The 27,396-nt window shown below is 39.8% G+C and overlaps 1 protein-coding gene and 1 long non-coding RNA gene across 2 annotated transcripts; both read left to right on the top strand.

Moving 5' to 3' along the window:
- Positions 1–2,524: 2,524 nt before the first annotated feature.
- Positions 2,525–5,027, top strand: LOC148094365 (putative coiled-coil domain-containing protein 144C). Its single transcript, XM_087822258.1, has 3 exons — positions 2,525–3,451; positions 4,328–4,971; positions 5,018–5,027. The coding sequence occupies exons 1-3, from the start codon at positions 2,525–2,527 to the stop codon at positions 5,025–5,027; spliced, it is 1,581 nt and encodes a 526-aa protein (XP_087678384.1).
- An 11,853-nt stretch (positions 5,028–16,880) lies between these two features.
- Positions 16,881–27,160, top strand: LOC148094366 (uncharacterized). Its single transcript, XR_015715758.1, has 3 exons — positions 16,881–16,944; positions 17,845–18,011; positions 26,921–27,160. It is a non-coding gene; the product is annotated as an uncharacterized LOC148094366 (long non-coding RNA).
- The last annotated feature ends 236 nt before the right edge of the window (positions 27,161–27,396 follow it).

Raw genomic sequence — 27,396 nt, forward strand, 5'->3', positions numbered from 1 at the left:
TCTGAACCACACTGGCCAGGCTATACTTGCTATTTCTTTATTGAAGTTCTCACTATATTCCTTGAGTATCTTTGTAACCATGTTCTTGAACTCTGTATCTGGTGCATATCTTGCCTCCATTTCATTTAGTTCTTTTTTGGTGGATTTTTCTTTTTCTTTCATTTGGGGCATGTTTCTTTGTTTCCCCATTTTGGCTGCCTCTCCATATTTGTTTCTGTGTACTGGGTGGATCTGCTATGCCCCCCAGTCTTAGTATAATAACCTTATGTATTAGGTGTCTTGTGCAGCTCAGTGGCACAATCTTTCTGATCACCTGAGCTAGGTGCTCCAGGAAAGTCACTTGTGTGTGTTATGTGAGCCCTCCTTTTGTAGAGTCTTGATTGTTAATGGCCTGTTCATGGATGGGGTTGATCCTCAGGTTGGCTGACCACAGTATGCACTGTGTTGCAATGTGAAAGCTGATGCCATATTGAGTAATTCACGCCAGCATGGTCTGGTGCCTGCAGAAATCTTTGGGTGTCACTCTCATGGAGTTAATTGGATTATGCTCTGAAGCCCCCTACCACATGTACTGGTACTTGGCCCTCTTGGGAGGGACTCTGGTGCAAGTCAGGTTCTGCCAGTGATTTCCCTTGGGCTACCTATGTGGAGTTACAAAGCAATCAGGGTTTGTAACTGCCTCTGCTGTGCCTGGGTGTGCCTAGGGGGGGCCAAGCTGCACACCAAGGCCTCCTGCCACCAGCACCAAGCCCGTGGGCCAGGTGAGCAAAAAGCCCAAGTCACTCTGAGATCCACCTCTGCCTGCCAGCTTTCTGTTGTGGTCAGTCACTGAAAGAGCTCCTGTTGGTATGTGAGTTGCATGAGGTAAGTGAGTCATCAGGTAGGTGAGAGTGGTGTTCACCAGATTGATACAGATTCAAAGTCAGCTTCATTACTGGGTGTTAGGCTACTCAGCAATAGTTCCAGGATACACCAATGCCAGCTACCACCCATGGGGTATCTGTGGACCTTTGTGGCTGGGTTGGGTGAGGCCTCAGGGAATCATTAGAGTAAAAGCCAGCAGAATTCATCAGGCCCCAGAAGGCCAAGATTTGGCTGTGTGAAGGGAGCGCTCTTCATCAGAATGGTGGCCTTAGTTAGACCTGCAAGGGATTCTTAAAAATGGCCCCCACCCCAAAGTTACACAACTCCGTCTCTGACACCCCTTAAGTCCACCAGACCACCTCAAGAGACCTCCATGAAGTCTACATAATAGGCCCAGGCAGCTGACTCCTTTGTAGTGTGTTGCTCCATAGGGTAGAGAACAAGGAGTGAGGACAGTGGGGCTAGTAGATTCCCCAGGTTCATGCTGTAATGAAGGGAGTGCTTGACCCAGGAATGATGGCATCTTTGGGCACTCTGGGAGAGAAGCTCAGCACAGGGAAGGGACCCAGAGGTCATAACTTCAGCTCTCTTCCCAGAGCCATTCAAAGCAGTTTCTCCTCGCATGACTCCATTCCACTCTGAGACACCCTTTCTTCATAGTCCCAGAGTGAGTGTTTGGAATAAGACTTGTGTGCTGGCCCTCTAAGAGGGTCCCTGTCTTTCCAGCAGACTCCCATTTCTTCCTGGAGGACAGAATCCTTGCTGCTTTTCAGAGCCAGATATTATGTGGGCTCTTCTTCCCACCTCTGGTGCCCAAGGTTGGGGACCCCAGTGTAGGTTGAGACCCCATGATCCTCAGGGGGGAACTTTGCAGCTGAGATACCCCTCAGCATTCTCAACCACCACAAGTGGGTGCAAGGCCAGCCCTTTTTGAATCTCTGCCCTTTCTACCAGTCTAGCTGAGGGTTCTTCTGTAGTTCTTGGTTACAAGAGCAATGTTCAGCTAGTCTTCAGTTGCTTATTCAGTTTGGTAGTTATGTACCTTAGTAGTAATTCCAGTTCGGTCCAGGGAGGAGGTGAATGTAACTCTCAGCTCCTTTGGCTCCATCTTAGATCAGCTCTAATAAAATTCTGAAATGCGGTGCAGGGGCTCACTATTGAGGATATGGTTAGGTGAAATGTGGTGCAGGGGCTCACTGTTGAGGTTATGGGGAGGTGAAATATTTTAAGTGAGGAAGCCTTTTAGCATAAAAATACAGCTACTAATTTATTTTTGATAGATTTAACATCTAATGAATTGTGACAAAATTAACTTTGAGGGTTCATGTTTGTCTTTTAATTTAGATCAAGGCCAGTAAATATTTACTTCTCAGTTAAAATCCAGTGATTTGGGAGTAGCTAACTATAGATTAAGAATTCTAAAAGTTAAATTTTAATTATATTCTAATTTTCCTTTGTCCATACTTGATTACTTAAGGGTGAAGTTATTTCAAAAATGTATATCCCTACAGCAAAGACAGCAGAAAACCAAAGCAAGCAAATTCACCTTACAACTTTGCACCTGGAAAAAATGTCTCAAGACTCAGAAATAAATAGGGCATGTGACAGGGAGTATACTTTTGCATATTCAGGACATCCTTCTGTGCAAAAGGATGAGGAAATGTGGGTTAAACATGGGAAATTCAAACAGAGGAAGAATTTACAACTTACCAGTGATGAGTTAAAGCAGAAGCGTCATGAATTTTGTGAAAAAGACACTAGTGAGTGTCCTGAGGAAGGGCCCCTCCATAACTCTAAAAAAGGAGCAAGTGTAAAACAAATGCCTTCTTTTCTGACAAATAAAGTACTTGACTGTGGGGGAAAAGATGCAGTTGGAATGCCTCTCTCTGAAGTATTCCAGACATTTCCTGGAGGAGAAGAACCCACCCTCAAAAATGTGTTTCCATCTCATTCATGCTCTGGGCCCCCGGAAGACTCTCCCTGGTCATCTTCTGAGCTTTGTTTAAGCGAAAAGGAATTACACTCTGAAAATGATCACAAACCTGACACTGAACATGTTTTAAACAAAAATGAAGAGCGTTTTTGTACTGATACAGAAAATATCAAAGTAAAGAACCCAGTAGTTACATCCAAAGTGAAAGAAGACCAAGAGTTTGATATGCAGATGACAAAAAATATGAACCCAAATACCACTAATAGGAAATTAGGAGTCAGTCATACTCCTCAGTCTAGTGGTCTAAAAAGTCATCTTGATTTGCAGATTGCCAGCCACAGTGAAAAAAACCACATGATTCAAATGAAAAGGCATGATACTTATGCTGTTACAAATACTTATAAGGAATCAAAGCAAAATCAAGACTTCTTGCAGAAGCCATTATATGCAGATCATTGCAGTGCTAGTAACTATAAAAGCGTGGAACCTGAAATAGAAGAATGGAGTTCCTCTGACCCCTACAGTGTTGGAACATCTACAGGATGTGTAAATGAAGCATTACAGCAAGATGTACAAAGGCTTAACATGGACACGTCGAAAGCAGAGATCCTGGCCTTGAGAAACAGAGGTAAAAGTTCACCTGATAATTTATCGGTAAGTATTTTATTCCTGGTAAAGTAGTTTAGTGTACTTCCCCCCATTTTACATTTATTACTACTTTAAACATCATGAACAAGAAATAAAAGTTATTGTAGCAACAAAAAATTTCAGACTTTTCTAAGAAGAGTTCTATAAATTTTATCCTATTCACCATTTGTACTTTGATAGATGAGGCTTCTTTAGTGTTTCTGTATTCACACTAGAGAAGAACTGTGGGTGGTGCCAGAGCACAAACTGTGGAGTCTGCGCACCTGGGGAAGAACCTGAACTTGCTTATCTTTTTCACCTCTCCATTCTAGATTGTGATAACTGAATGGGTTCACTGATAGATGCAGAAGTGCTTAGGACAAAGCCTAGGTTATCAGTTATTAGTGGAGGTAGTTTTTATAGCTGACTTTGAAAGTACTGGAAAAGTAGAATACCTAAGAGATATTCTTGGGGGGAAAAAGAATTTTAGGAAATTTAGTCTATCTTAATATGTGCAGGATGAACACTCTTACTGTGGGGTAGCCATATGTTCAGACTGTAAACTCAAATTTTAAGTGTAGAGTTATTAATCTTTTATATAATACATTCTTGTTCTGAGGTGACTCCGAGAAAGCCCTTTCCAGTACTGAGAGTCTTAAAAATTCTCTTGTGATTTCCTTTTCACTTTAAAAAATTCATCATCTTATTAAATTTTTGAACTTTGGAGTATTTATGCTTGTCTCAAGTTAGAGGTTGGATCCAACTCTATTTTTTTTTCAGAGGGATATCCACTTATTGCAGCCTTATTTTATATAAACATATAGGTTATTCTTTAATTTCAGAAGCTATCATGATATGTCATTTCAATGAGTGTTAGCTACAAGTCTCCTTTGTTTTACTTAGGTTTCTGATAGGTATGAAAAAGAAGAAAGCCTGTTGCCTGAAATTCACAAGTTGCAGGATGAAATTGCTGCTCTAAGAATGGAAATAGCTGCAGTAAAAAATCAGAACCGGGAAATGGAAAAGAAATGTTTGAAGGACATTGCAATTGCCAAAGAAAAGAATGACCATCTTCAGAAGACAATAAAACTGAATGAAGAAACATTAACAAAAACAATATTTCAATATCATGGACAGCTTGAGGCTCTGACAGCTCAGAATGCAATGCTCAACTCTGAACTGGAGAATGAAAAACAAAACAGAGAAAGACTGGAAGCAGAAGTTGAATCATACCGACCTAGACTGACTACTGCTCTACAGGATCGTGAACAATGTCAGACATCAAAGAAAGACCTACAGCTTGCTTTCCAGAGAATAAGAGATGAATGGTTTTGTTTCCAGGACAAAATGAATTTTGACATGTCTGACCTTAAGAAAAGCAATGAGATTCTTTCTCAACAACTTTCTAAACCTGAAAGTAAGTTCAGTAGCCTAGAAATTGAGCTTCATCACACAAGAGATGCTCCCAGAGAAAGGACCTTGATTTTAGAAGGCGCAGAAGGAGACCTAAGCAAAACAAAGGGCCAAAAGACAGAAACTGAACACGAGTATCAAAGTGAACAATGTAAAGTGAATAAATACACTGCAGAGCAGGAATCCTTAAGGGAGAAGTTATGTCAACTACAAAGTGAAAATATGTTGCTTCGACAGCAGCTGGATGATGCTCACAGCAAAGCTGACAGTAAAGAAAAGACAGTTGTTAATATCCTAGATCAGCTTCAGGAGATCAGAAAAACACTTCATGCTGAACAGGACCGAAGGAAGGAGTTAAGCAATGAATGGCATCATTTTAAAAAAAGAATATATAAGTATGAAAATGATAAAGCAGAAAGACATGTAAGTATCCAGACAGATAAATAGTTTTCCAATTTCCTAAAAGAAAATTCAGAGTAATATTTGATGATGGTTAAATGTGAATCTAGTTGAATATTAAAAATATATAGATTATAAATGTGTTTGCTCCATCAGCTTAAAAGACATTGTATCCAGCAACTGAACATTAGGTCTGAGAGGTGCTTTGTTTTGAGTAAAGACTTTGTGTTGCCTATGAAATTTTAAGAGGTTAAGCCATAGATTGTTAATAGATATAGATTGATATTAAAATTTAGTCTTATACTGATACAATAATAATTTTAATCTTTCTGTCACCACATCTTAATACCTTTAGCAAGCAGATAAATGGAAATGTTCATACCTAAAATGAGTATTTTGAAATTAAGATTCAATTAAGTGGATTATCTTGACACTATTTCAGATTTCCCAGATGAACTGAAGTGCAGATGCTGTATCTCATAGTACCTTCAGTGGCTTCTTATATGCATTTTAGTTGGTATAATGTTATTTTGAATTTGAATTAAATTTGGAATATTTCAGTCTCAAGTAATATATTCATGAGACCCTTCAGCTCATTTAAAGGCATCTACTTTTCATTAAATCATAATTTGGGACAAATGTGATGAGTTTTAGCAAATTTATACTTTCCACTACTATTTACAATTTTCTTTGAATATTTTTACAAGTGATTGGATCATGTTTCTCATGGCAAGGCCTAATTACTATCATTTGGAAATAAGTTTGTCCAATACAGAGAGAGTTGTAACTCTCTGTGATTTCTTAATTTGACATTGGATCTCCGTTTCAGACTAGTGACGGTGGCAGGATTTATGTGTAGCAGGGAGAGAGGGCAAGGGCGGGTTACCTAGGGCCTCGAAGGCCATTGGAATGACTTCACTTTCTATTATGATGGGAATCTATTGGAAGAATTTGAGCAAGGGATTGAATGTGTGAGGAGCTCTGAAGTTAATTGAAGCCTCTGGTTAAAAAATAAATAAATAAAAAGAGAAAAATGTTCCACAATGTTGAACTTACTACCACTTGATCCACCTACATACCCATTTCTCTTTGGGACGTCAGTAGATTGTAAAGTTTTGAGATTCATGAAGAGGGTCGGGGCTTGAGAGAGGGGCTGAATCAGCTGTCTAAGTAACCTAATACTGATTAGGCAGGAGGATTACATTTCTGTGTCTTTAACCTGATTAAGCAAACAGGAATCTGTCCATTATGAGGAAAAGAAGGCGAATTGATGTATATGGTGATATTTCCCAGTTACATATTATGTTAATAATCAAGTACATCCAGCATGGGCAAAAGTAGGTTTACAGTTGTTCGTATGGAGAGTAATGCAATAATTAGTAAATAACAATACAAAAGTAAACTGTGTTTCATGTACTCACAGCTGTAACCTTTAGCCCTATCCTGTATGTGAAGTTATAATTATTAACATAATTTAATTAAAATGTGATTTCTAAAACCAGTAATGGAAATATCTTACTAGGCAATTGTGAGACAACTTCAACAAGACCTGGCTGATACCAAAAATAAACTATCTACGTTAGAGGCTTCACAGAAGGTTGAATCACCCTCTCGTATGAATTTAGAAGATGAGAAAAAGAAGTTAAAGCAAGAATTAGATGAAAGCAGAAGTCAAGTATGTATGAAATTTAACATGTCATCAGTTCATCTACAGCTGGTTAAACAATATAGAGTGTTTTAGGGTACTACTTTTCATGGTCAGCTTTCTTTTCTATTTTTATTGTAATTAATTTATTATAATTTTATTATCTTTATAGTGCACTTATTTCTTAAACCCTGGCTTTTATCCTGCCATTTGTGTTTTGTGTTTTTTCTTATAATATTTACCCTTAGGAAAGTTGAGAATTATGCAGTGTTTTTCATAGAAGTCAAGGGGCTTTTTTTTCTTTCTACTAAACAATATTTTTAGTGATATCTCCATTATCATGATGAGGCAGCCAGATAAAATCAAAGGATAATGCTTAATGGAATGTTCCAGAAAATTGTTTTAGTTCTTACCTTCATTTTGGTGAATAGATAGAGAATCTGTATTTATTTTACAGATTTTGAAATAACTTGTACGGGAAGGTCATTATACAAACTGGTTGAAGTAGGCATATCCTTCATTTCCTCTCAGAATATTATGAAAGCATGGAAATCGTCAGACAATTAAGAAAATTAAATCTAGATCAACCATTGGATTTTTTTGACAAAAGCTGTATTGATATAATTTACATATATAATTTGCCCATTTAAATGGTACAAATCAATACTTTTAAACATATCCAGAGAGTTGTGCATCTATCATCTCCATCAATTATGGAATATTTTTATCACTCCAAAAACAAACTCCACATCTCTTAGCTGTCACTACCAGCTTCTCATCTCACCCTGCACCAGGCTACCACCAGGCTACTTTTTCTCTGTTGATTTGTCTATTCTGGATATTTCATGTATATGTAAGCACACAAGTTGCAGTCCTTTGTGATGGGCTTCTTTCACTTAATGTAATATTTTAAAGGTTCACCCTCATTATAGCACATATCAATATTTTATTTCTTTTTATTGCTGAACAATACTTCATTGTGTGGCTCAACCATTTATCCATTCATCAGTTGAAGGCACTTTGTGTTGTTTTCACTTTTTGGCTGTTAATAATTCTACTGTGAAGATTAGTGTACAAGTCATTGTGTGAACATATGTTTTTGTTTCCTTGCCATTGGACTTTATCCTCTGAGATAATTGGGCTGATGTCAGCATCTTTCTGCTGTTACTCATGCTGTCCATTCTGTGTTTTCAGTTTCTATTCCTCTTGCTTATTCCTACATCTATCTGGACCTGGCTCCCAATCTCTCCTTTTCCATGAAGTGACCTCTGACTGTTCGAACTCTCATTGACCTCATTCTTTTAAGCACTTGTCATCTCTTCTGTACAGAATTTAGCCCTTAATTTTACATTGTTTTAATTTTTCTCATGAGAGATAGCCTTGTGTTTCTAAGTATAAATTTGTCCGTGATGTATATTATATGATATGGGTATATGATATTATATGATATAGTCATATAAGTTGGAAATATTTGAGCTTAACTATTGTTAGAATAAAATTAAATACTTTATATCACCGATAGACTTGGGATTCAAACCCAGATATTTGATCAACACAGTGTTGAGGTGAAGAGTCTGAATTGGCAAGAAGATAGCTCTAGCTTTCTCAAGTCTTCATACAATATAGTTGAGTATGCATGTGAAAGGAATGTCAGAAGACTTCCCTAGGTCAGGTCTCTATGGAATAGGAAATTATTATTTTTTAAAGGCAAATAATTGATAATCTGATGCTCATGAAAAACATTTGCATTTTAAGAGAAAAATCAAGACAGAGAATGCTGGTTAACAAAGGTGCCCCCAAGATCAGAACAGAACACTAGCACACTCAAAGTAACACCAATAAGAATCAACATAAAACGTACAAGATTAGCTATCTACATAGGTGACCTATCACATCATGGCTCATGAGTGTGTGGTTGAGGGTATTGTCTATGAGGAGCTAGAAGGGAGGAAGAGAAGTACAGATGAGCTCAGCAAAGGGGTCAGGGCTGGAAATGTTGAGGGAATCTGGTCTGAAGTGTTGACATTTAAGGAACTCTGAATTTTAGGAAAGGAATAGACTGCTCTCTATCTATAAGTCTGTCTCTGTTTTGCTTAGTAGTTCAGTTCATTAAATTCCAGCTATGAGTGAAATCATATGGTACTTGTCTGCTGATGGTGTTGGTGGTGTTGGAGGGGGGTGTAGGGATGGAGCAAAAAAGAAAACAGCTAGAGAGAACTCATGGACACGGACAACAGGGTGGTGACTGCAAGGCTGTGAGGGGATTGGGGGAGGTGGAAGGGGGCATAGAGGGGATACGTGGTGATGGAAAGAAAAAAAAAGAAGTGAGGTAGAAAAAACAAAAAGTAATAAAAAAGAAAAGTGTGAAGCTGGGTGATGAACCTCTGGAGGGTAAATATAATATTCTATCTTCTTTTGTTTGTGTTAGAAATTTTCTATAAAAAAAGGTTAAATAAAAACAGATTGTCTTAGGTGAGCACTGTCTATCCGCTGCTTGACTGAGCTCCCCCAGTTCCTCCTTCAGAGCCCTCCTCTTGGGCATGTGTCTGCGATTCGAGCCTATCAGCTTTGAGCCTGTCAGCTTTCTGTCTCTTAGGAATTCCTCATAATTTCTGTTGTATTGATTATATACTTATTTTCATGTGCTAAGTATACAGTCTCTAGCCCATATCTTTAGTTTAATGTGTTGCTATAAACAAAGACCATTGAATTATAAAACCAGGTATTGAGTTTCTTAAACTTGTTACATCTCCCTCAACTTCAGTGTAGCTCTAGCTCATGGCATTCAACAGGGTGAAGACAAATAAACATGCTACCACTTTGTTCCAAACAAACAAAAAATAAATAAAGAGTAAAAATAAATTAAAAAGGAATAGAAAGAGTCGAGGACTGTCCATCACGTAGAAAGGAATTGGGGTTGGAGGCCCAGAGGGTGGGGTGTGGCCCTTGTTCCCAGTAGCTGTGGGAAGTAAAGCAGCACAGGGCCTAAAGGAGCCTCAGGAAGTGCTTGGGGCAGTTACAGGGCTGGAGTGGATTCTCCTGTAAAAGGAGAGGAGTGGGGAGAGCAGGAGCCTGGGGGTGAGCCCGCGTTCAAGATGCTAGCGTTGAGTGGAAGTGGGGAGCAGGATGATGGGAAAAGCTACAAGGATGAAGTAAAAGCTATGATTTTATTCAATATAGAGAAGACAAACTTTGTTTAAAGAGAAAGTGTTTAACAGAGAAGGAGAGATTGAAACTTAAAGCAGAAGCTTAAAGAGAACGAGAGCATCTCATCCTAAAGTCAGATTTGCATGGGAATTTTTCAAAGATTATCTTAGTAAGATTCAATTTAATAAAACCTGGAATATGTTCAATTATTAATGAAAATGTTTCTAGGACAGCTTTAGAAACTAAAATGTCAATATAGCTATTCTCTTAAAGTTTTGGGTTTTTTTAAGACTTAGTATTTTATATGTCAAAACCTCTGTTTTAGCAAATTTTGGCAATTTGAATTCCAGACCAAAAAATGGTGAAACCGTAAAGTCAATTTAAGCTGCTGTAAGAGGTCATTATTTTTCAAATCTGTCATTATAAGCACCAGGTTTATAAACTAGATTTTATAAACCTGTCTACTATGTTTTATAAACCTGTCTATACATATTATTCATGAACTCATGAGAAATCATATTTTTAAGAAAGAAGAGTGAGTGTTTAGATTTTTAAAAATAATTCACTTTAAAAATGTTTTTCACAGATTCAGCATGAAAAGAAACAGATAAGGGAATGGACTGAGTTAAAATTCTTCCTGCAGTCTTGCCTGCGTGAAGGATTAAAGAAGATGGGTGAACTGGAGAAAGAGTTCACTAGGTAAGGTTTTAATATTTCAGACCATTTCCACCTTCAATTAAGATTTAACTGCCACTTACTTTATTAAAACCAAAATCCAAATTTATTTCCTATGTGTAATTTTCATAATTAAACAAATTATCCTATTTAAAAATTTACTTGAGAAACTCACACCACAATCTGAAACTGCTTTGAGGGCCAAAATACTATACTTTTTTTTTCTTGAAATACATCTTTATTGATTTCAGAGAGAGGAAGGGAGGGGGAGAGAGAGAGACAGAAACGTCAATGATGAGAGAGTCATTGGTCCGCTGCCTCCTGCACGCCCCTGACTGGGGATGGAGCCCACAACCTGGGCATGTGCCCTGACTGGGAATTGAACCCCGATCTCCTGGATTCTAGGTCGATGCTGAACCGCTGAGCCACACCCGGCTGGGCTCTACTTACTCTTTAGTGGTTCCTAAAACAATAATGAGGATGCATTTTGCATATCCTGTCGACTGCACTTTTCATGTCTACCTTGAATTTTTACTTCTGCAAGATGTCTTTGCTCTCTGGTGACCTTTCCTACTTTCAGTCGTGAGTGTGCTTTCCCTTCAGCATTCAAATAGTTTAATATCTAAAAGCCTCCCTGTGTCATTGTTTAACAACATCAAAAATTCTCTTGAATTGGCTTATGTTTCTTTCTCCTTTTTTCGTTATAAAATATATCACACATACAAAAATGTCTGTATGACTTAAAGAAGTTGTATAATCATGTTTTTACCACTAGTGAAAAATAATGGGATTTTCCCCAGTGTCTGGGAATCCCCGCATGGCTTCCTTTCTGTTTATTTACCAAGCACTTAAGTTTGTTCTCTGATCCTCACCAGTGTTTTCCCCTCATTTCACTGTCTTTCTCTACATTGCTTTGTATCCCTTTCATTTTGTTAATGTTGTGCGAGCAAAGATATCTTCTTAAAACTGCCTTGAAGAGACTGCTACACATGCTCTCTCTGACTTCCCTTCTTCTAAAGCCCTGCCCCTTTCTAATTCTGCCTTCAAGTCAGACTTCAAAGATGTTTCTCTCCTGCTTCTCTTTCTATTTTGAATGAGCTCCTTGATGTTTTGTTGGGACCTTTCTTCTTGTAGATTGTCGTCAGGAGGTACCAAAAGGTATTTTTGTGTCTCTTCAAAACATTCACTTGTAATTATGCTTTTCTACTTCACTTTGGAAACTGATCTCTGGTTTATAGTTGATATTTAATAATAGGTTCATGTTTTATATTGACATACTAACATGAATATTAATAATAACTTAATTATAAGAACTCTGCATAGTTTCAATATTAACTCTGTATCACATATGCCATGAATATTTTTCACCTTACATTTATAATTTAGATAGTATGCTTTCAAGCAATATTAGATTGGAACAAATGAGAGGATCATAATTTATGGATTTATTTATTTTATATGATAGAACATAGTATCTGTTCAAATAATTATCAAATATTTACTCTTAAAGAATTGGACTTACTCATTTTGTACGTTTCTGCAGATTGAAGGAACTCTTAAACATTACACAAAGGAAGTTAAATGAACATGAAAATGAAGAGCTTAGTTTTCCTGAATATTTAAAACCAAATCTAACTGAAATGGAAATTCGGACTAATATGTTAAAACAGAAGGTAATTGTAAATCAGATTTGGGACCCCAAAATCACCTACCTTGGGGAAATACATATCATTCAATTCTTTGAGCAGTGAAATACAGATTTTTCTATTAATTGTATGAACTTGGTATCAGTGAACAAGACAGCCTTTTTTCTTTATCACTTTTCTATAAAAAGGGCATACTGTTAATTCTTCTGTGCCTTGAGCCCTGGCAAGAAGCATACCATTACTGGACCCCAGGCACCAGCACCAAATTAAAATCTTTTTTGGCAACGACTTTATTGAGATATAATGAACATACCATGCAGTTCACTCATTTAAAGTGTACAATTCAGTGGTTTTTTTCTATATTCCAAGAGTTACAGCCATCATCACAATCCATTTTAGAACATTTGCATCACCCTAAAAAGTAACCCTGTGCCCTTTAGCAAACACCCTGTGCCCGTTTCCACTTCCCCACCCTTCCTAGCCCTAGGAACCACTACTGTCCGCTCAGCCTCTCCAGATTTGTCTATTCTGCACATTTCATATCAGTGGAATCACACAATATGTGGTCCTCTGTGACTGCCCTTTATATTTAGCATGATGTTTTCAATGAACATCTATTTTGCGACATGTATCACCAGTACTGCGTTTCTGTTTATTGCTGAATAACATTTCATTGCATGGAGCAACTACATTTTTTTATCTGTTCATCATTTGATGACACTTTTGGTTTTGTTAATAATGCTGCTATGAGCATTCATATCCAAGTTTTCATTCTTTTGGGAATATATTTATAAATGGATCTGCTAGATCATATATTTAACTTTTGAGAAACTGCCAGACTTTTCTCCAAAGTAGCTGCACCATTTGGCATTTTCATTCACAATGTATGAGGGTTCCTGTTTCTCTGTATTCTTGCCAACATTTGCCATTGGCTGTCTTTTGACTGTAGCCATCCTGGTGGGTGTGAAGTGGCATCTTATTGTGGTTTTGATTTGTGATTTTCTAGTGACTAGTGATGTCCACCGTCTTTTCACATGCTGAGTATCCATCTGTGTATCTTCTTGGAAAGCCTGTGTTTTCGATCCCTTCACCCAGTTTTAATTGGATTGTCTTTTTATTATTGAACTGTAAGAGTTCTGTATATATCCTAGATACAAATCCCTTATTAGATAAAGGATTTTCAAATATTTCTTCCATTCAATAGCTCCCCTTTTCACTTTCTTGATGGTGTCTTTTAAAGCACAGAAGTTTTTGATTTTGACCAAGTCCAGTTAGCCTATTTTTGTCTTTGGTTTCACATCTAAGAAAAATACCCAAATCCTGTCACGAAGACATACAACTATGTTTTCTTCTAAGAGTTTTATAGTTTTAGCTTTTACATTTTGAGTTAATTTTTATGTATGGTAGGAGGTACAGATCTAATTTTACCCTTTTGCATGTGGATATCCAGTTGTCCCAGCACAATTTGTTAAAAAAGACCATTCATGTCTGATTTAACTGTTTGGCTCCCTTGTCAAAAAGCACTTGGCCATAATGTGAGGGTTAATTTTTGGATTCCCCCTTCTAATTCATTGATTGATAAGTCTGTCCTTCTGCTAGGCCCAAATCAAATTTTATGAGTGCTCTTTCCCAGTCATCTTGCATATTACCAGCTGTTTTATGTAATAATAAAAAGTCAGTGTAGTGGGATGCTTTTAACGCTCCTTTTGTGGAGATATTTTGCTTCCTGATAAAGCCCGTGGCCAGCTTGTGTTTGCTGACTCTGACAGGAGGGGAAAGTAGGCTCACAAAGATAATGCCCATTCCTTTTACTCTCCACTCCAACCTTTAGTCTCTAACCCAGCGCCTCCCGCTTCGCTTCATTTCCATTAAACCCTGTAACAGACCTGCTGCCTTGGCATCTACTTCATGTGGTTAACTCATAATTCAGAGACTCGCTGGCAGGTTTCACTGCCCAGGGAGGAGAAGGGTCACAGCTGGCTTGTCCCCTCTCCTCTTTGGAAATGTCTCAATTTGAAATCTCAAAAATGTAAAGCCTATTTGTTTTCATGGAGAAACATTGTGGTGTGACATGAAGATGAGTCGGTCTTACCTTCCCTTACGAACAAGCTTGAGGGAAGGTAGAAGGACATTGTATGTAAATGGTGCTGAAGGACACTGCATTGGTTTTACTACTGAGATTTAAAGCGATTTCATAATGTTCTCTATTTCCTCACTGAGGAGAGGAAGACTTGTCCTAACCATGCACTGCTTCTCCAGGGCCCTTGGCTCTTCTCCCTGAGCCCTTTTCATAAGAGCTGACCTGTGCTTACAGCTCTTTTCTCAGCCCGCCTCCTCCCTGTAGAAGGTCTAAGGCCCACAGGCCTCTTTTTATTGTGCACTGTCTTGTTCTCCTTTAGTCCAAGTGAGCAAGCAGGGGTTTTGCTACTACAGTTCTCTTAGAAGCTTTGAGTTTCCTGTGAATTTTATTGGTGTTCATACCATTAGAAAAGCCGCCCTCACACGTTGTTTTAAGGTAAGCTCTTCACCTTGGGCTTCCTGGAGGTGTTGTAGGACAGTGCCTTGAAAACTCTCACATTCTGGAAATCCTTAAAGGCATCTGAGGCACCACATAAGTCTTTCTGAGGTCTTAAGGGTTTTATAAGTCTTGGCTTCATCCTTAGACCATGCTTTCCTGGAACACCCTGGATTTGATGTTACCCAGAAGCCATGTGTGTATTTTAGCATTATTTGACCATTGGACATGTGGGAGAAGCTCTAAATGGGAAATGAATATTGGAACCCGGTAAGTTCTGGTTCTCTGCCATTTAATAGTCTTCCTTTAGCTCATCTTTCTAGTGCATTTCACTTTCAGGGCTTCCTAGGGAGAATCCCGTCATCCTTGTTTCAGTGTCATTTTGCTCACTTGTCCAGAAGCGCTTGCTGTCAGCCGCCTCAGGGCTATGAGGCCTCCACTCACTGTTTCTTGGAGGCCCTTTTGGTTTTCATTGTCACACCTCTATACATTATCTCTGGATCCACCTACCTCCTGTTCAAAGGCACTCCCCCTCATGTGGGTGTCAGCACCCCATTTTTAATATCAGTATCTGTGCCAGTTATTTATTGATGCTTAATAAGCCACCCCTAAAGCCTGTGTCTTAAAACAGCATTTACTTTGCTTGCAAATCTGCAGTGAGGCCAGCTCAATTCTTTTCCACTTGCCATCAGCTGGGGTGACTTGAAACTGGGAACTAGACTCATGTAAAGGCTATTCATTCACCTGTTTGTCAGTGGCAGCAGGCTTTTGGCTGGGACGTTAGCTGGGGCAGACTCAGCTGCCACCAAGACGAGGACTGACTATGCGGCCTGGGCTGCTTCATCCTTCACAAGAGGGTGGCCAGGTCTCAGGGTGAACTTCCCGAGAGAGTGAGATGGGAGCTGTGTCACCAGACACAGAAGTCACACAGCAGGTCCACCACATTCTATTCACTAGAAACCAGTAACTAAGGCCAGCACTGCTTCATGGAGAAGTGCAAAGGAGTTGTAGACATGTTTCAGTAACTGCCTCACTCGCCTTGTCTTAGCAAACAATCATCATCTCTAAGGAGGTTGTTCTTCCCACGCCCTTATCACTGACATTCCAGCAGGTTTGTTGTTGATGGTGCTGTTCTTTTTGTTTAGTATGGTCCCTTATTTTGTGGGAAGTAACAAAGAATTTCAATATTTCACTATTGATTTAAGCCCCACTTTTTTAGGGCTCATCTCGCTTAAACTTTTACAGTGGGAGATGTGATTTCTCTGCAATCCATGGGATCATTTTTTCTTGGAATGCAATTCAAGTGAGCATCAACCGTTTGTAGTTCAATACAAGACTTATGGCGTGAGAATCCATATTTAGAAGATTCATTAATTAGAGTCTCATTTTGAAAGTCTTATTTTGGGATGCATTTGTTGACTCAGTCCTAAATACCTCAAAATGATATCCCTGCACTTCTTTAAAAATTATGAAGAGTTAAGATGGGGGAAGAGGTAAGAGACTTTCTGCTAAGAGGTGACATATAGTCATTTTGTGGAGGAAAGACATGAAATAGTCACAGAAAAAAAGAGTATAAAATCAACTGCAGACTCTGTGTGGCAAATATGATGACAGCAAATATATGTTTGTGACTCCTGGTTGTTTTAACTTTGGTCTTGATTCTGAGTAATCCAAGGTTCCACATTCTAAGACTGTACTACAGTACGGATAACATTTTACTGCAACTGAATTCATTTCAAACTATGAGAATTAACTGGTGTTGCATTAAGACTATTCTCAGTCCACAGCTTCATAACCAAACTATATTATTTCATTCACGCAGACTGATGATTTCATAGCAATACTGGAACCTGCATCTTCAGCATGTGCACATCTGGATGAAGAAAATACACTTCAACAGACATTATCATCAGTGAAAGCAATTCAAAAGAGATGTGAAAAACTAGAGGATAAAAAACAGAAGTGGAAACAAAAAGCAAAAATGCTCAGAAAAAAAATAGAACAGTATGAACACACGATTGGCGAGGGAGAAATAAAGCATTTAAACAAAAAATTAAAACAAGCCTATCTGTTGTTACAGGTTAATTTCTTGATCTTTAATGTGCTTTATTTCATTTCACTGCAAATTTCACTTTGGACATAGACATTGTATGTGTTTCCCCCACTTCCCTTAATATCAATTTGTTCTGTAGATTTCAGGAAGGAAGGTGGCATGTTTCTCATTTCAGTATTTTAATTTCCATCATTATTATCACTAAATTGACCATTCAGAATGATTCTTACTAGAGGATCATTTTATTTTTAAGACCAGTTGATGTAAAACAGGACTATAAGGAAGAAAAGTAAAAATTTTGATTTAAAAATTATACTATTATTAAGTCCTGTTGTTCAATTTTTAAAAATAAATTGATTCTATTATTTTTTGAGTTATCAGAATGCATGAGTACTAGTAAAAGAAAGATTTTATGCTAAGTGAAATGAGCAAGTCAGAAAGACAAATGCCATATGACATCACTAATATATGGAATCTAATGAACAAAATAAACTGATGAACAAAATAGAACCAGAGGCACGGATAAATGGACAAGACTGACAGATGTCAGAGGGGAGGGGGTTCGGAGGGCCTGGAGAAAGGAAGGTTAAGGGATTAGCTAAAGAACATCTATGCATAGACCATGGACACAGACAACACTGTGGTGATGGCCAAGGTGGGAGGGGGGTGGGGGCTGGTTAGAGGCGGCCAAGGGGCAGAAAACGGGGGACATGTACAATAGTGTTAACAATATAAAATTTAAATAAAAAAGGAAGATTTAACTTTATTTTTATAATTTAGATTTAATTTAGTTGACATAATATTTTAAACTAGCTTAGTTTCATGTTTAAAGCTGCTCTGTGAATTATTGACTCAAAATTAAAGGAAACAAATATAATTATTCAAATTATACTTTTTTAAAAAGTGTATCCTTCTTATTTGCTTCAGATGGATCCATTACCTCAACAAAAGCCACATAGTAAAGCTTCATTAAGAAGGGAGTTGGAACCCATAATTGAAGATCTGGAATCTGAACTTCCCAAATTGGAAAAATATAACCAACTCCACCAGAGAGAAAACCAATGGACAAAGTCACTGCCAAGTCTACTACTCGAGTAAGTCAAAACACAAAATCAGAGAAAATAAATTTACCTCATTAATTAGTTTCTAAAGCATAATTTTTATCAAGCCAGGTTCGTGAGATTAGTAGAAATGGAAGCTAATTAAGTAGTATAATTTTGGAAAATTATCTTAGTAAATGAACTTGTCTATCAAATGTTTGTCCAGGACAGTTTGCATCTCTTCCCCATTTTACTTTTTCCCCCCATAATATTTTCCTAAGTTAACCTACATGATGTACTAGTCTTTAAGCTGTTTTTGAAGCTTTATAATTTAGACAGCGATATTTTTATAAAGTTGCATATTGTAATTACTCTAAATAGAAATATTAATGAGTTTAACTACTTTTGGAAAATAACTTAAACTGAAAGGGTTAAGTGCTGGGCACATTCTGGCGCTTGGTAAATTTACTTTCTTCACTGTGACCTTTGTTATTATCACTGGAGGGCGCCTTGAGACAAACTATCCTTTATAGTTTTTCTGCTCAAAGGCCTGCAGGGTAAATGGGGAAAGATGAACAGGGGTGAAGGGCGGTATGATTGACACAGTTGTTGAAGAGAATGTGGTGGAGCCCTGAGGGGGGGCGGGGAGACAGAAAGGGGGGCTCCCAGCTCCGGTGCCTTGGGAACAGGGTTACAAGCTGATGGCCTCTGGAGCTGTTTTCGTTCATTTTGATCCCCAGCGAGGCTGTCTTGTTCCCATAGAGGTTGTTGCTCTAAATTATGCGTCCATGGGAAATGTTTAAAATCTCCAAGGTAATGAGTGTATTGTACAGGGGTGGTGAAAGCAAATGCTTGACAGTGTCTTTGAGGGATTATTTAAAAAAACCTCTCAAGTGGTTCACTAGATATGCCCAAGGGCATCCTCCAGAATCTTGTAGGTACAGTCCTTCCAGGAGGCAGCAAGTGTCACCTGAGAAGCGCCCACATCACAGCCATTTCTCTCCCCTCCCTGCTTTGGATTACTTGTTAGTGAGGAACCCCCTCCCCCCTCCCTAGAAACATAGTGCTTCTCTAGGACAATTTAGAACCTATACTTGAATATAGAAGGCCTGCTCCAACACATTTTCATTGTTAAAAAGGGAAATTCCGTTTACTATTGTGGCTACTTAAAAAAATGCAGGTCACTTAGGGAAAAATAAAATACTAAGCATTTGTTGTTTACAATCTTCACAGGACTAAGGAGAGGATGGCAGAGGTCAAAAATGAACTTCTCAAGCAGAACCAACAGGAGAGATCTTTACACAGCACTCCTGGCACGATGCCAGTCCAGGAGACACTTTTTGTTGAAAATGCTGATAATAATTTTGTACCCTCTAGAAATTCTACTACAAAATAGAACTTGGGGACTCCTGCCTCAAGAACCCTTTTTATGAATTAAATAATCTTGTAATACTAAAAGGATTAATTTCTGTTTTTAAGTGAACATTTTTTGTCATCTTCTTATGTGAGAGAATGTTCTTAATTGCTACTTTACTTATAGCATTTTTATTTCAATTTTTATAAAATGTCTTGCAGAGCAGTTGTACATTTTCTAAATAGTTAAATTAAGGAGATATATGAATTTTTAATTAATTTACTTTTTAAATTTATCTTTATCATTGAAAGTATTGCAGATGTCCTTTTCCCCCCTCCCCCACTGGTCCCCTCCACCCAGCATCGGCCCCCTCTGGCCCACCCACCCCAGGCCTTCTCTACACTGTTGAGTGTGTCCATGGATTATGCATATATGCATATAAGTTCTTCGATTAATGTCTCCCTTCTCCCCACTACCCAACCCCCAACCTCCCTCTGAAATTCATCAGTCTGTTCTATACTTCTATGTCTCTGGATCTATTTTGTTTATCAGTTTATTTTGTTCATTAGATTCCACATATGAGTGAGATCATGTGATACTTGTCTTTCTTTTACTGGCTTATTTCACTTAGTATAATACTCTCTAGGTCCCTCCATGCTGTCTCAAAGGGTAAGAGATCCTTCCTTTATGACAGCTGCATAGTATTCCATGGTGTGAATGTCCCACAGCTTTTTTATCCACTCATCTCCTGATGGGCACTTGGGCAGTTTCCAGATCTTAGCTATTGTAAATTGAGCTGTTATGCACATAGGGTGCATCAATTCTTTCTGATTGGTGTTTTGGGTTTCTTAGGATATATTTCTATAAGTGGAATCACTGGGTCAAGTGGCAGTTCCATATTTAATTTTTTGAGGAAATTCCATACTGTTTTCTATAGTGGCTGCTCCAGTCTACATTCTAGCAACGGTGTACTAAGATTCCCTTTTCTCCACATCTTCACCAACACTTGTCACTTAATGATTTGTTGATGATAGCCATTCTGATCAGTGTGAGGCACTTTTAACATATATATGTATTTATTGATTTCAGGGAGAGGAAGAGTAGAAGGAGAGAGAGAGATAGAAACATCAATGATGAGAGAGTCACTGATCAGCTGCCTCCTGCATGCCCCCCACTGGCAATCAAGCCCACAACCTGGGCATGTGCCCTGACTGGGAATCGAACTGCGATCTCCTGGATCATAGTTCGATGCTCAACCTCTGAGCTCCGCTGGCTCAGTGTGAGGCATTTTTATACACCAATAGTGAACTCTCAGAAAGGGAAATTAAAAAAGCAATTCCATTTACCATTGCAACAAAAAATTTAAGATACTTCGGAATAAACAACCTAGGAGGTAAAAGACCTGTACTCAGAAAACTATAGGACGAAAAAAAAATAGAGGCCTGGCTGGACATGGCTCAGCACTTGAACATTGACTATGATCCAGGAGATCTCAGTTCAATTCCCAGTCAGGGCACATGCCTGGGTTGTGGGCTCAATCCCCAGTAGGGGGTGTGAGGGAGGCAGTCGATCAATGATAACTGTCTCATCATTGATGTTTCTATCTCTCCCTCTTCCTTTCCCTTCCTCTCTGTGAAATCAATAAAGATATGTTAAAAAGAGAGAAAGAGATAGAGAAAGATATAAACAACTGGAAGAATATACTGTGTTCATGGGTTGGCAGAATTAACATCATTAAAATGTCCATGCTACCCAAAGCAATCCATAAATTCAGTGCAAGCCCTATTAAAATACCAAAGGCATATTTCACAGATCTAGAACAAACTCTCCAAAAATTTATATGGAACCCAAAAGGACCCTAAATAGCCACGGCAAACTTGAGAAAGAGGAACAAAGTTGGAGGGATCACAATACTAGATACCAAGTTATATTACAAAGCCACTGTAATCAAAACAGCCTGGTTCTGGCACAAAAACGGGCATATAGATCAGTGGAACAGAACAGAGAATCCAGAAATGGACCCAAGCCTCTATGCTCAATTAATATTTGACAAAGGAGGCAAAAGCATACAATGGGCAGTCTCTTTAATAAATGGTGCTGGGAAAATTGGGCAGGGACATGCAAAGAAAGAAGCTAGACCACCAACTCACACCATACACAAGAATAAACTCAAAATGGATAAAAGACTTAAGTTGTGAAACCATGAAAATCCTTGAAGAAAACGTAGGCATCAAAATCTCAGACATCTCTCGCAGCAGTATGTTTGCCGATATATTTGAATTTTTAAAATGAGGGTCACTTATGTCTGTATATCTTGCCAGCACTTGAATGACTGGTGACTAAGATGGCAATGGTAGGGAGTCTTGAAATAGCAAGTAGGCTTCATTGTGTATCATGGTTATTAATATATCCATTCTTCATCTCCTTTATGGAGTTCTTTAAGCTCCAGAATTTGTTTGGTTCATTCTATAGTTTTCTCCTGTTTGGTAAAGTACTCCTTCTGTTCATTAATTTTATTTCTGAGCTCATTGAACTGCCTTTTGAGTTTTCTTTTGTCTTGTTGAGTTTCTTCATGACTGCTATTTTGATTTCTCTCTCATTTGTATCACAACCAGCCGTTATTTTGAGTTTCTTTCTGGAGAACTGTCATTTTCTTTCTTTGTTAGCGTTACCTTGGTGGTCCATGCTGCTTAATGGGTTGTTTCTCTGCTGGTGCATTTGAAGTAGTGAACCCTTTTCTTACTTAGGGACATTTGGTTCCCACAATTCAGCAGGTTGATAACTTGGGGTCTTTCTTTAGTGTTCCAGTAGGTGGTGCCGTAGCACAGGATTTGTTTTCTCTTACTGTGCTACTGAAGCTTGGGGAGGGGGTGCAGTGATTCAAGGTGTGGGAGGCTTAGCCTTGGACATGGGAGTGGTGGCAGCAGGCTGACCAGGGTGGTGGGTGCTGGTGCTGGATCCGGGTTGCCTGGGTCTCAGGGCGCCACCAGCGTGGCGGGCAGGGGGATGTGGCCAGTTGAGGGGAGCTAGTTTGTGAGCCCACTGAGCTGCGGCCTCATTCCCCGTGGCCACTGGCAGCACAGTGCTGCGGCCAGGGGGCTGGAGACTTGTCTCTGCTGCTGCTACTGGTCTGCTGCAACTGGGCAGGGACCTGGATTTTGGGGTGGGGCTAGGGATGCTGCTGGACTGTTGCCCTCTGCTGGTCTGCAGTGTGGGGGCTGCACCCTAACCCATCCGCAACCACTGGGTTTGCTGGGGCTGTGGGCTCAGCCTGCTGCAGCTGTGGGCCTGTCCCTGTTCTCCCCCACCCTGCCTCTCCTGCGCGTTCCAGTAAGCCCACCTGAGGGCCTGGTGTGTGGACCATTTAGTGTGTCGAGCAGGGGAGCCTTTGTTGGGTTCTGGACAATGCACATTAAGTAGAAGTCGGGGAAGAAGAAAACCTTTCTGTGAGGGTTGTGGAGTCACCTTTCTTGGAGCTGTGGCAGGAAGGTGGCAAGTGACCCCCCCCTTCCCCTCTGAGATGAGAGCAGGGGCTGCGGGCAGACAGCCGCCCTCCCGCTGGGTTCCCAGCGCATCGCCTGAGGCTGCTCAGCGGGAGGTGTGGGGGACCCACTGCTGGCCCTTGGGCGACACAGCTTCTCCAGGAAGAGCCCCGAGCAGGCAAGTGACCTCAGTTCCTTCTCTCGGACTCGCCCACCAGGCAAACCCCTGCTCTAGGGGCGGGTGGAGAGAGCCCAGGTCCTCCTGTGAGAGGAAGGCAGGGAGGCGGGCCCTGCCCTTTCTGATGCTGAAATCACCGTGGGAATTAGCGCGTGTCTGTCGTTCACACCGACTGAGGAGGAGAAAGTGGGACAGCAGCCTGCTAGGTGCTACAGAGACCTGCTGCGGGTTTTAAATTCTGCTACAGGGGACCCACAACATGGATCACTCACGTCTTGATGGGTTTGGTAAACCAGGTTTTTTGGGGGAAGGAGTCGTTCTTTTAAGGAAGAATTTCCTCCATTTCAGCTTGTTCGGTTTAACTGAAGACTTTCTCCTTCGTTTCTTGTCCTGCGCTTTATAAACCGAGTGTCCCGGCCGCTCCTAAGAGGAGACGTGATGCTAATTTCCGTCCCTTGATTTTTATTCATGACATTGAAACGTGCAGTTTAGTTAGAAAGCTGCTATTTCGCGTCCCCTGCCGAAACGTTGTTGAGCTCACGGCAAAGTTCCCGCGCTGGTTTCCTCTGAGTTCTGCTTAAAGCCCGTGTGTCTCTCCTGAGTGTGAGGAAGCCGCTGCCACGGAGCCCGAGGCTCAGGAGGGAGACGCAGACCCGCTTCTGCCTGCAGCCGGTTGGCTTCGTGACCTCGGGCCATCGACCTACAATCTCTCTGAGCCTTTGTTGACTCTGATGTAGAATTGGGGACTTGGACTAAATCAGTGATTTTCATACCTTAAACAATTTTCTTTCAAGGACTAGAACTTTAAAAAAATTTTTTCTTCATGAAACTGTATTATATAAAACAGAGACTCAGAGCTGTCTAGCTAAAGGAGGGATGGAGACTCAGGCTCTGCAGTCCTAACTTGTCCCCGGTGGAAACTCAGGTTCCTATGGGATATAGTTTGAGAACTACCAGTAGTGAGAAAAATCCTTCTAATTATAAGTCCTTTGAATTTAAAGTTGCCGATGCATTGTTTTTATGTGCATAAGTTCCTCGCCTTTCTATATTTTTGGTAAATGGAAAAATATAAATAAAATTGCAGATGTGTTCTCCTTATGAATGTTGGACTTCAAGCTCCTTCCACCATCTGAACAGAATCCTCACTTAGAAATAAGCATAAATGTCACAGAAGTAAAATATTTAGGAAAAGTGCTTTTTGGGGAAAAGGTAGTTACATTAGTGGTTTCTTAATTCAACTTGTGTAAAAATGTGCTTTACATTGCACATATTGTTTATTAATGGTAACATAAAATTGATTCAGTAAAGGCCTCTCTCTGTGAGGTGCTGAGTTAGCACCACAAGGCCTGTCGAGCAAGGTCGCTGCCACCCTCTCCGTGTAATAAGGCCTGTCGCTCATGCTCTTGTAAAGTGTGACGGAGAACAGCCTCCGAAAATACTGGGGAACATCTCAGGCAACAAATTTGTCTTCACACCTAAAATTTGGAAAGGCATTGGGTATCACATTATCATGATTGCCACAGTGTTTATGTTTAGCAGAGTATTTTAAACCCTGTTTCAGGCATTTAGGGAGAAGATACCTTTTACAGGAAAGGCTTAAGTTAAGAATACTCTAGATTGGGATATGTAATACCATTTGCAATATCCCCACACATTTTATAGTGAAGAAGACTATAATTATAATTAGTTGAATGTTTCCAAATTTATCCCTAATTCCTAGAAAGAAATGTTTCAGTCATAGAACAGACAGCAAAGTAGCTTTATTTATTTATTTATTTTTGCTGGTAGAATTTTCACACGACCTATGACAGTACCGCTTTTGTCATTTTAGGTTGAAAAATTAATGGCATAGAACATACTTTGAGATTTTAATTTTCTAAAACTATAAGAATAGAAAAGTCACTTTAAGGAAAACTTCATTAAAATGGAAAACAAGCCCCAAAACTTTTAAAAAGGGCAGTTTTTCTAAGACTTGCAAAGTAATGCACTCAGTGTGAAATATGACTTGACTCGATTGAACTTCTTTGAACCAATGGGATGAAACATCACTTTTCTGAAGTTATGTTTATTCAATAGACCAAGATTAATTATGCTTTTTATCAGGTTAATCTCAATAGCATTACATATACATGCTTTCTGTTATCTAAAATTATTTTATTTATGTGATTATTTTTCTGTTTACACAATCCCAAGTTAGGTCTAGTCTCTAAAAGCATTATTTAAAGGACGCATTTCATAAGCTCTTTCTCTAATAATGTCTCTTATTAAACTGAAAGAGTATAAATATATTTGACTTCCTGCAGATGCAGCAGGAGCTTGAAAAAAACTCTAAGTAGAAAACTAAAAGAAGGTATGTTACCAAAATTTGCTAATTAAATTGAAACATCATTGATTTCTGAAACACACTGTAAGTGGGGAAGGGCATTTTCCATGTCCGGGTGACAGGCACTGACTGCACCACGTGTTTTCTTGTCCAAAGCGAGTGAACAGCGAAAGCGCAGCGTGAGGAAGATCCGATTATTCTGCATCTTCTCATCGCGTCCCGTAGCTTTTAGAAGCCTCAAAACTCCGTGTATCTCTCTCTCTCTTAAATCCTCCCCCGAGGAGATGTTTTTACTGATTTTAGAGAGAGAGGGAGGGAGGGAGAGAGCTAGAGAGAGAGAGAAGCATTGATGTGAAAGATAAACATCGATTGATTACCTCCCGTTCCTGCCCCCACCCGAGAGCAAACCAGAAACCTAGGTATGTGCCCTGATGGGAATCGAACCTGCAACCTTCAGTTGCAAGGGACAGTCCTACAGCTGGGCCACCCAGCCGGGCCGTGCATCTCTCCTTTCTGGCCACCCCCTTCCTCTCCTCTGTGATGCTGATGGAATGTCAGCTGAAACTGTTGCCAGAAACCTGGGCGTCACCCACTTCTCAGGTTTTCACCAGGGACCAGGACTTAGTGAAGCAGCTACAGTTCTCATAGCTATCACCCGGGGGCGACATTTAGATCTCCAGTCACTGACTTTGTCAGTCACTTACCTCTGCCCTCAGGAAAATCTCCAGATTCCTTTGCATGGAGTAAAAACACCAAGTCCATTGTTTTGGCCAAATAACTCAGACTTGTCTCTAGGCGCTACTTCCCCTCCTCCGCCCCTTTGCTCCAGCGTCTGGCAAACGAGGCGATTCGGCTCCACAGGAGCCCCCCTCGCCCCTAGTCTTGGCACCTGCTGCCCTTCTCTTTCTGGCATAGGTTTCCCGTGTCCTTCGGGTATCAACTTACACATCCCCGCTCCCCAGAGGCCAGCCATGCTGACACACAACTGGAATGTCCCTTCTGTGTGCCCCAGGGGGGCCCTGTTTTATATTCGCCACGGTGCATGCGGCTCTGAGTGGAAACTGCCTGCTCCTCCGTCTGTTCAGTTTACAGCGGGTGACTGTCCAGGGCTGGCCTGAGCAGCTTCCCCTCTAACTCCAGCGCCCGCCGTGCTCCTTACTGTGTGGCTGTTGAGTGAATGAATGAACCTCAAGGCAGCCAGATGCCTGCTACTTAGCCATGGTAGCAATTCTGTTTTGTTTATTTTTGTTTTGGTTTGGTTTTATATATAACACTTTATTAAACTTATTGGGGGGACAATGGTTAATATGAACATATAGGTTTCAGGGGTGGGTTTCTGTTACAAGATCTGTATATTCCTCTGTGTGCCCCCACTCAGAGTCATATCTTCTCCCATCACCGTATATTAAGACCCCCCTTCGCCCCCCACCCCCTTCCCTCTGGCAACCAGCACACTGCTGTTCGTGTCCACAGTAGCACTTCATCCCGTGTGCATCCTCGGGCAGACCACAGGCCACAGTAACCTTGTGCTGTGCACTGTCGTCATATACAGATGTTTTCATTCTTCTTAACACTTATACTTAGTGGTAGTGTAGATAAAGAATATAATTTTCCTTTTCTTTCCAGGTGCTGCTGCATTTGAATCTGAATCCTTTAGAGCTTATCCTGTCGGATCCGTTACTCAGTGAACTTCACATCAAGATCTACTTGTGAAAATGTCACGAGAATATGCACAGATTTTGAAGAAAAATTATATGATCTGAAACAAATAGTAAAAATTTATTTACTGGACTGTTTACATAACATTTCAATAATTGTTTTCCATTAAACGCATAACATGTGAGATCTTTATTAAAGAAAAATATTATTGGATCATGTGTGTGATGAAAATTTATAGTATTTTAAACTATGTTTCTTGGCATCTAAGTTTCAAGCATGTTTTCTAACTGAAAGCCAGCACTATGGAGGTTTATATACTGGAACTGCCCAAATACCAGCTGTTTAAACCACACCCAAACCACCAAAATGTCCTTCACACTTTAGTGGTGTTAATTGATAGCTTTTTTATCTATTCCAATTTTATCACTATATTTGATCCTAAA

Source organism: Miniopterus natalensis, chromosome 1, assembly GCF_054644295.1.
Source record: "Miniopterus natalensis isolate mMinNat1 chromosome 1, mMinNat1.hap1, whole genome shotgun sequence".
NCBI lineage: Eukaryota > Metazoa > Chordata > Mammalia > Chiroptera > Miniopteridae > Miniopterus > Miniopterus natalensis.

Excerpts from the sequence above, each read along its gene's own strand:
- LOC148094365 (XM_087822258.1), top strand. The coding sequence starts at position 2,525 with ATGTGGGTTAAACATGGGAAATTCAAACAGAGGAAGAATTTACAACTT. Across the intron at positions 3,452-4,327 it reads GTTCACCTGATAATTTATCG|GTTTCTGATAGGTATGAAAA; the intron begins GTAAGTATTTTA and ends TGTTTTACTTAG.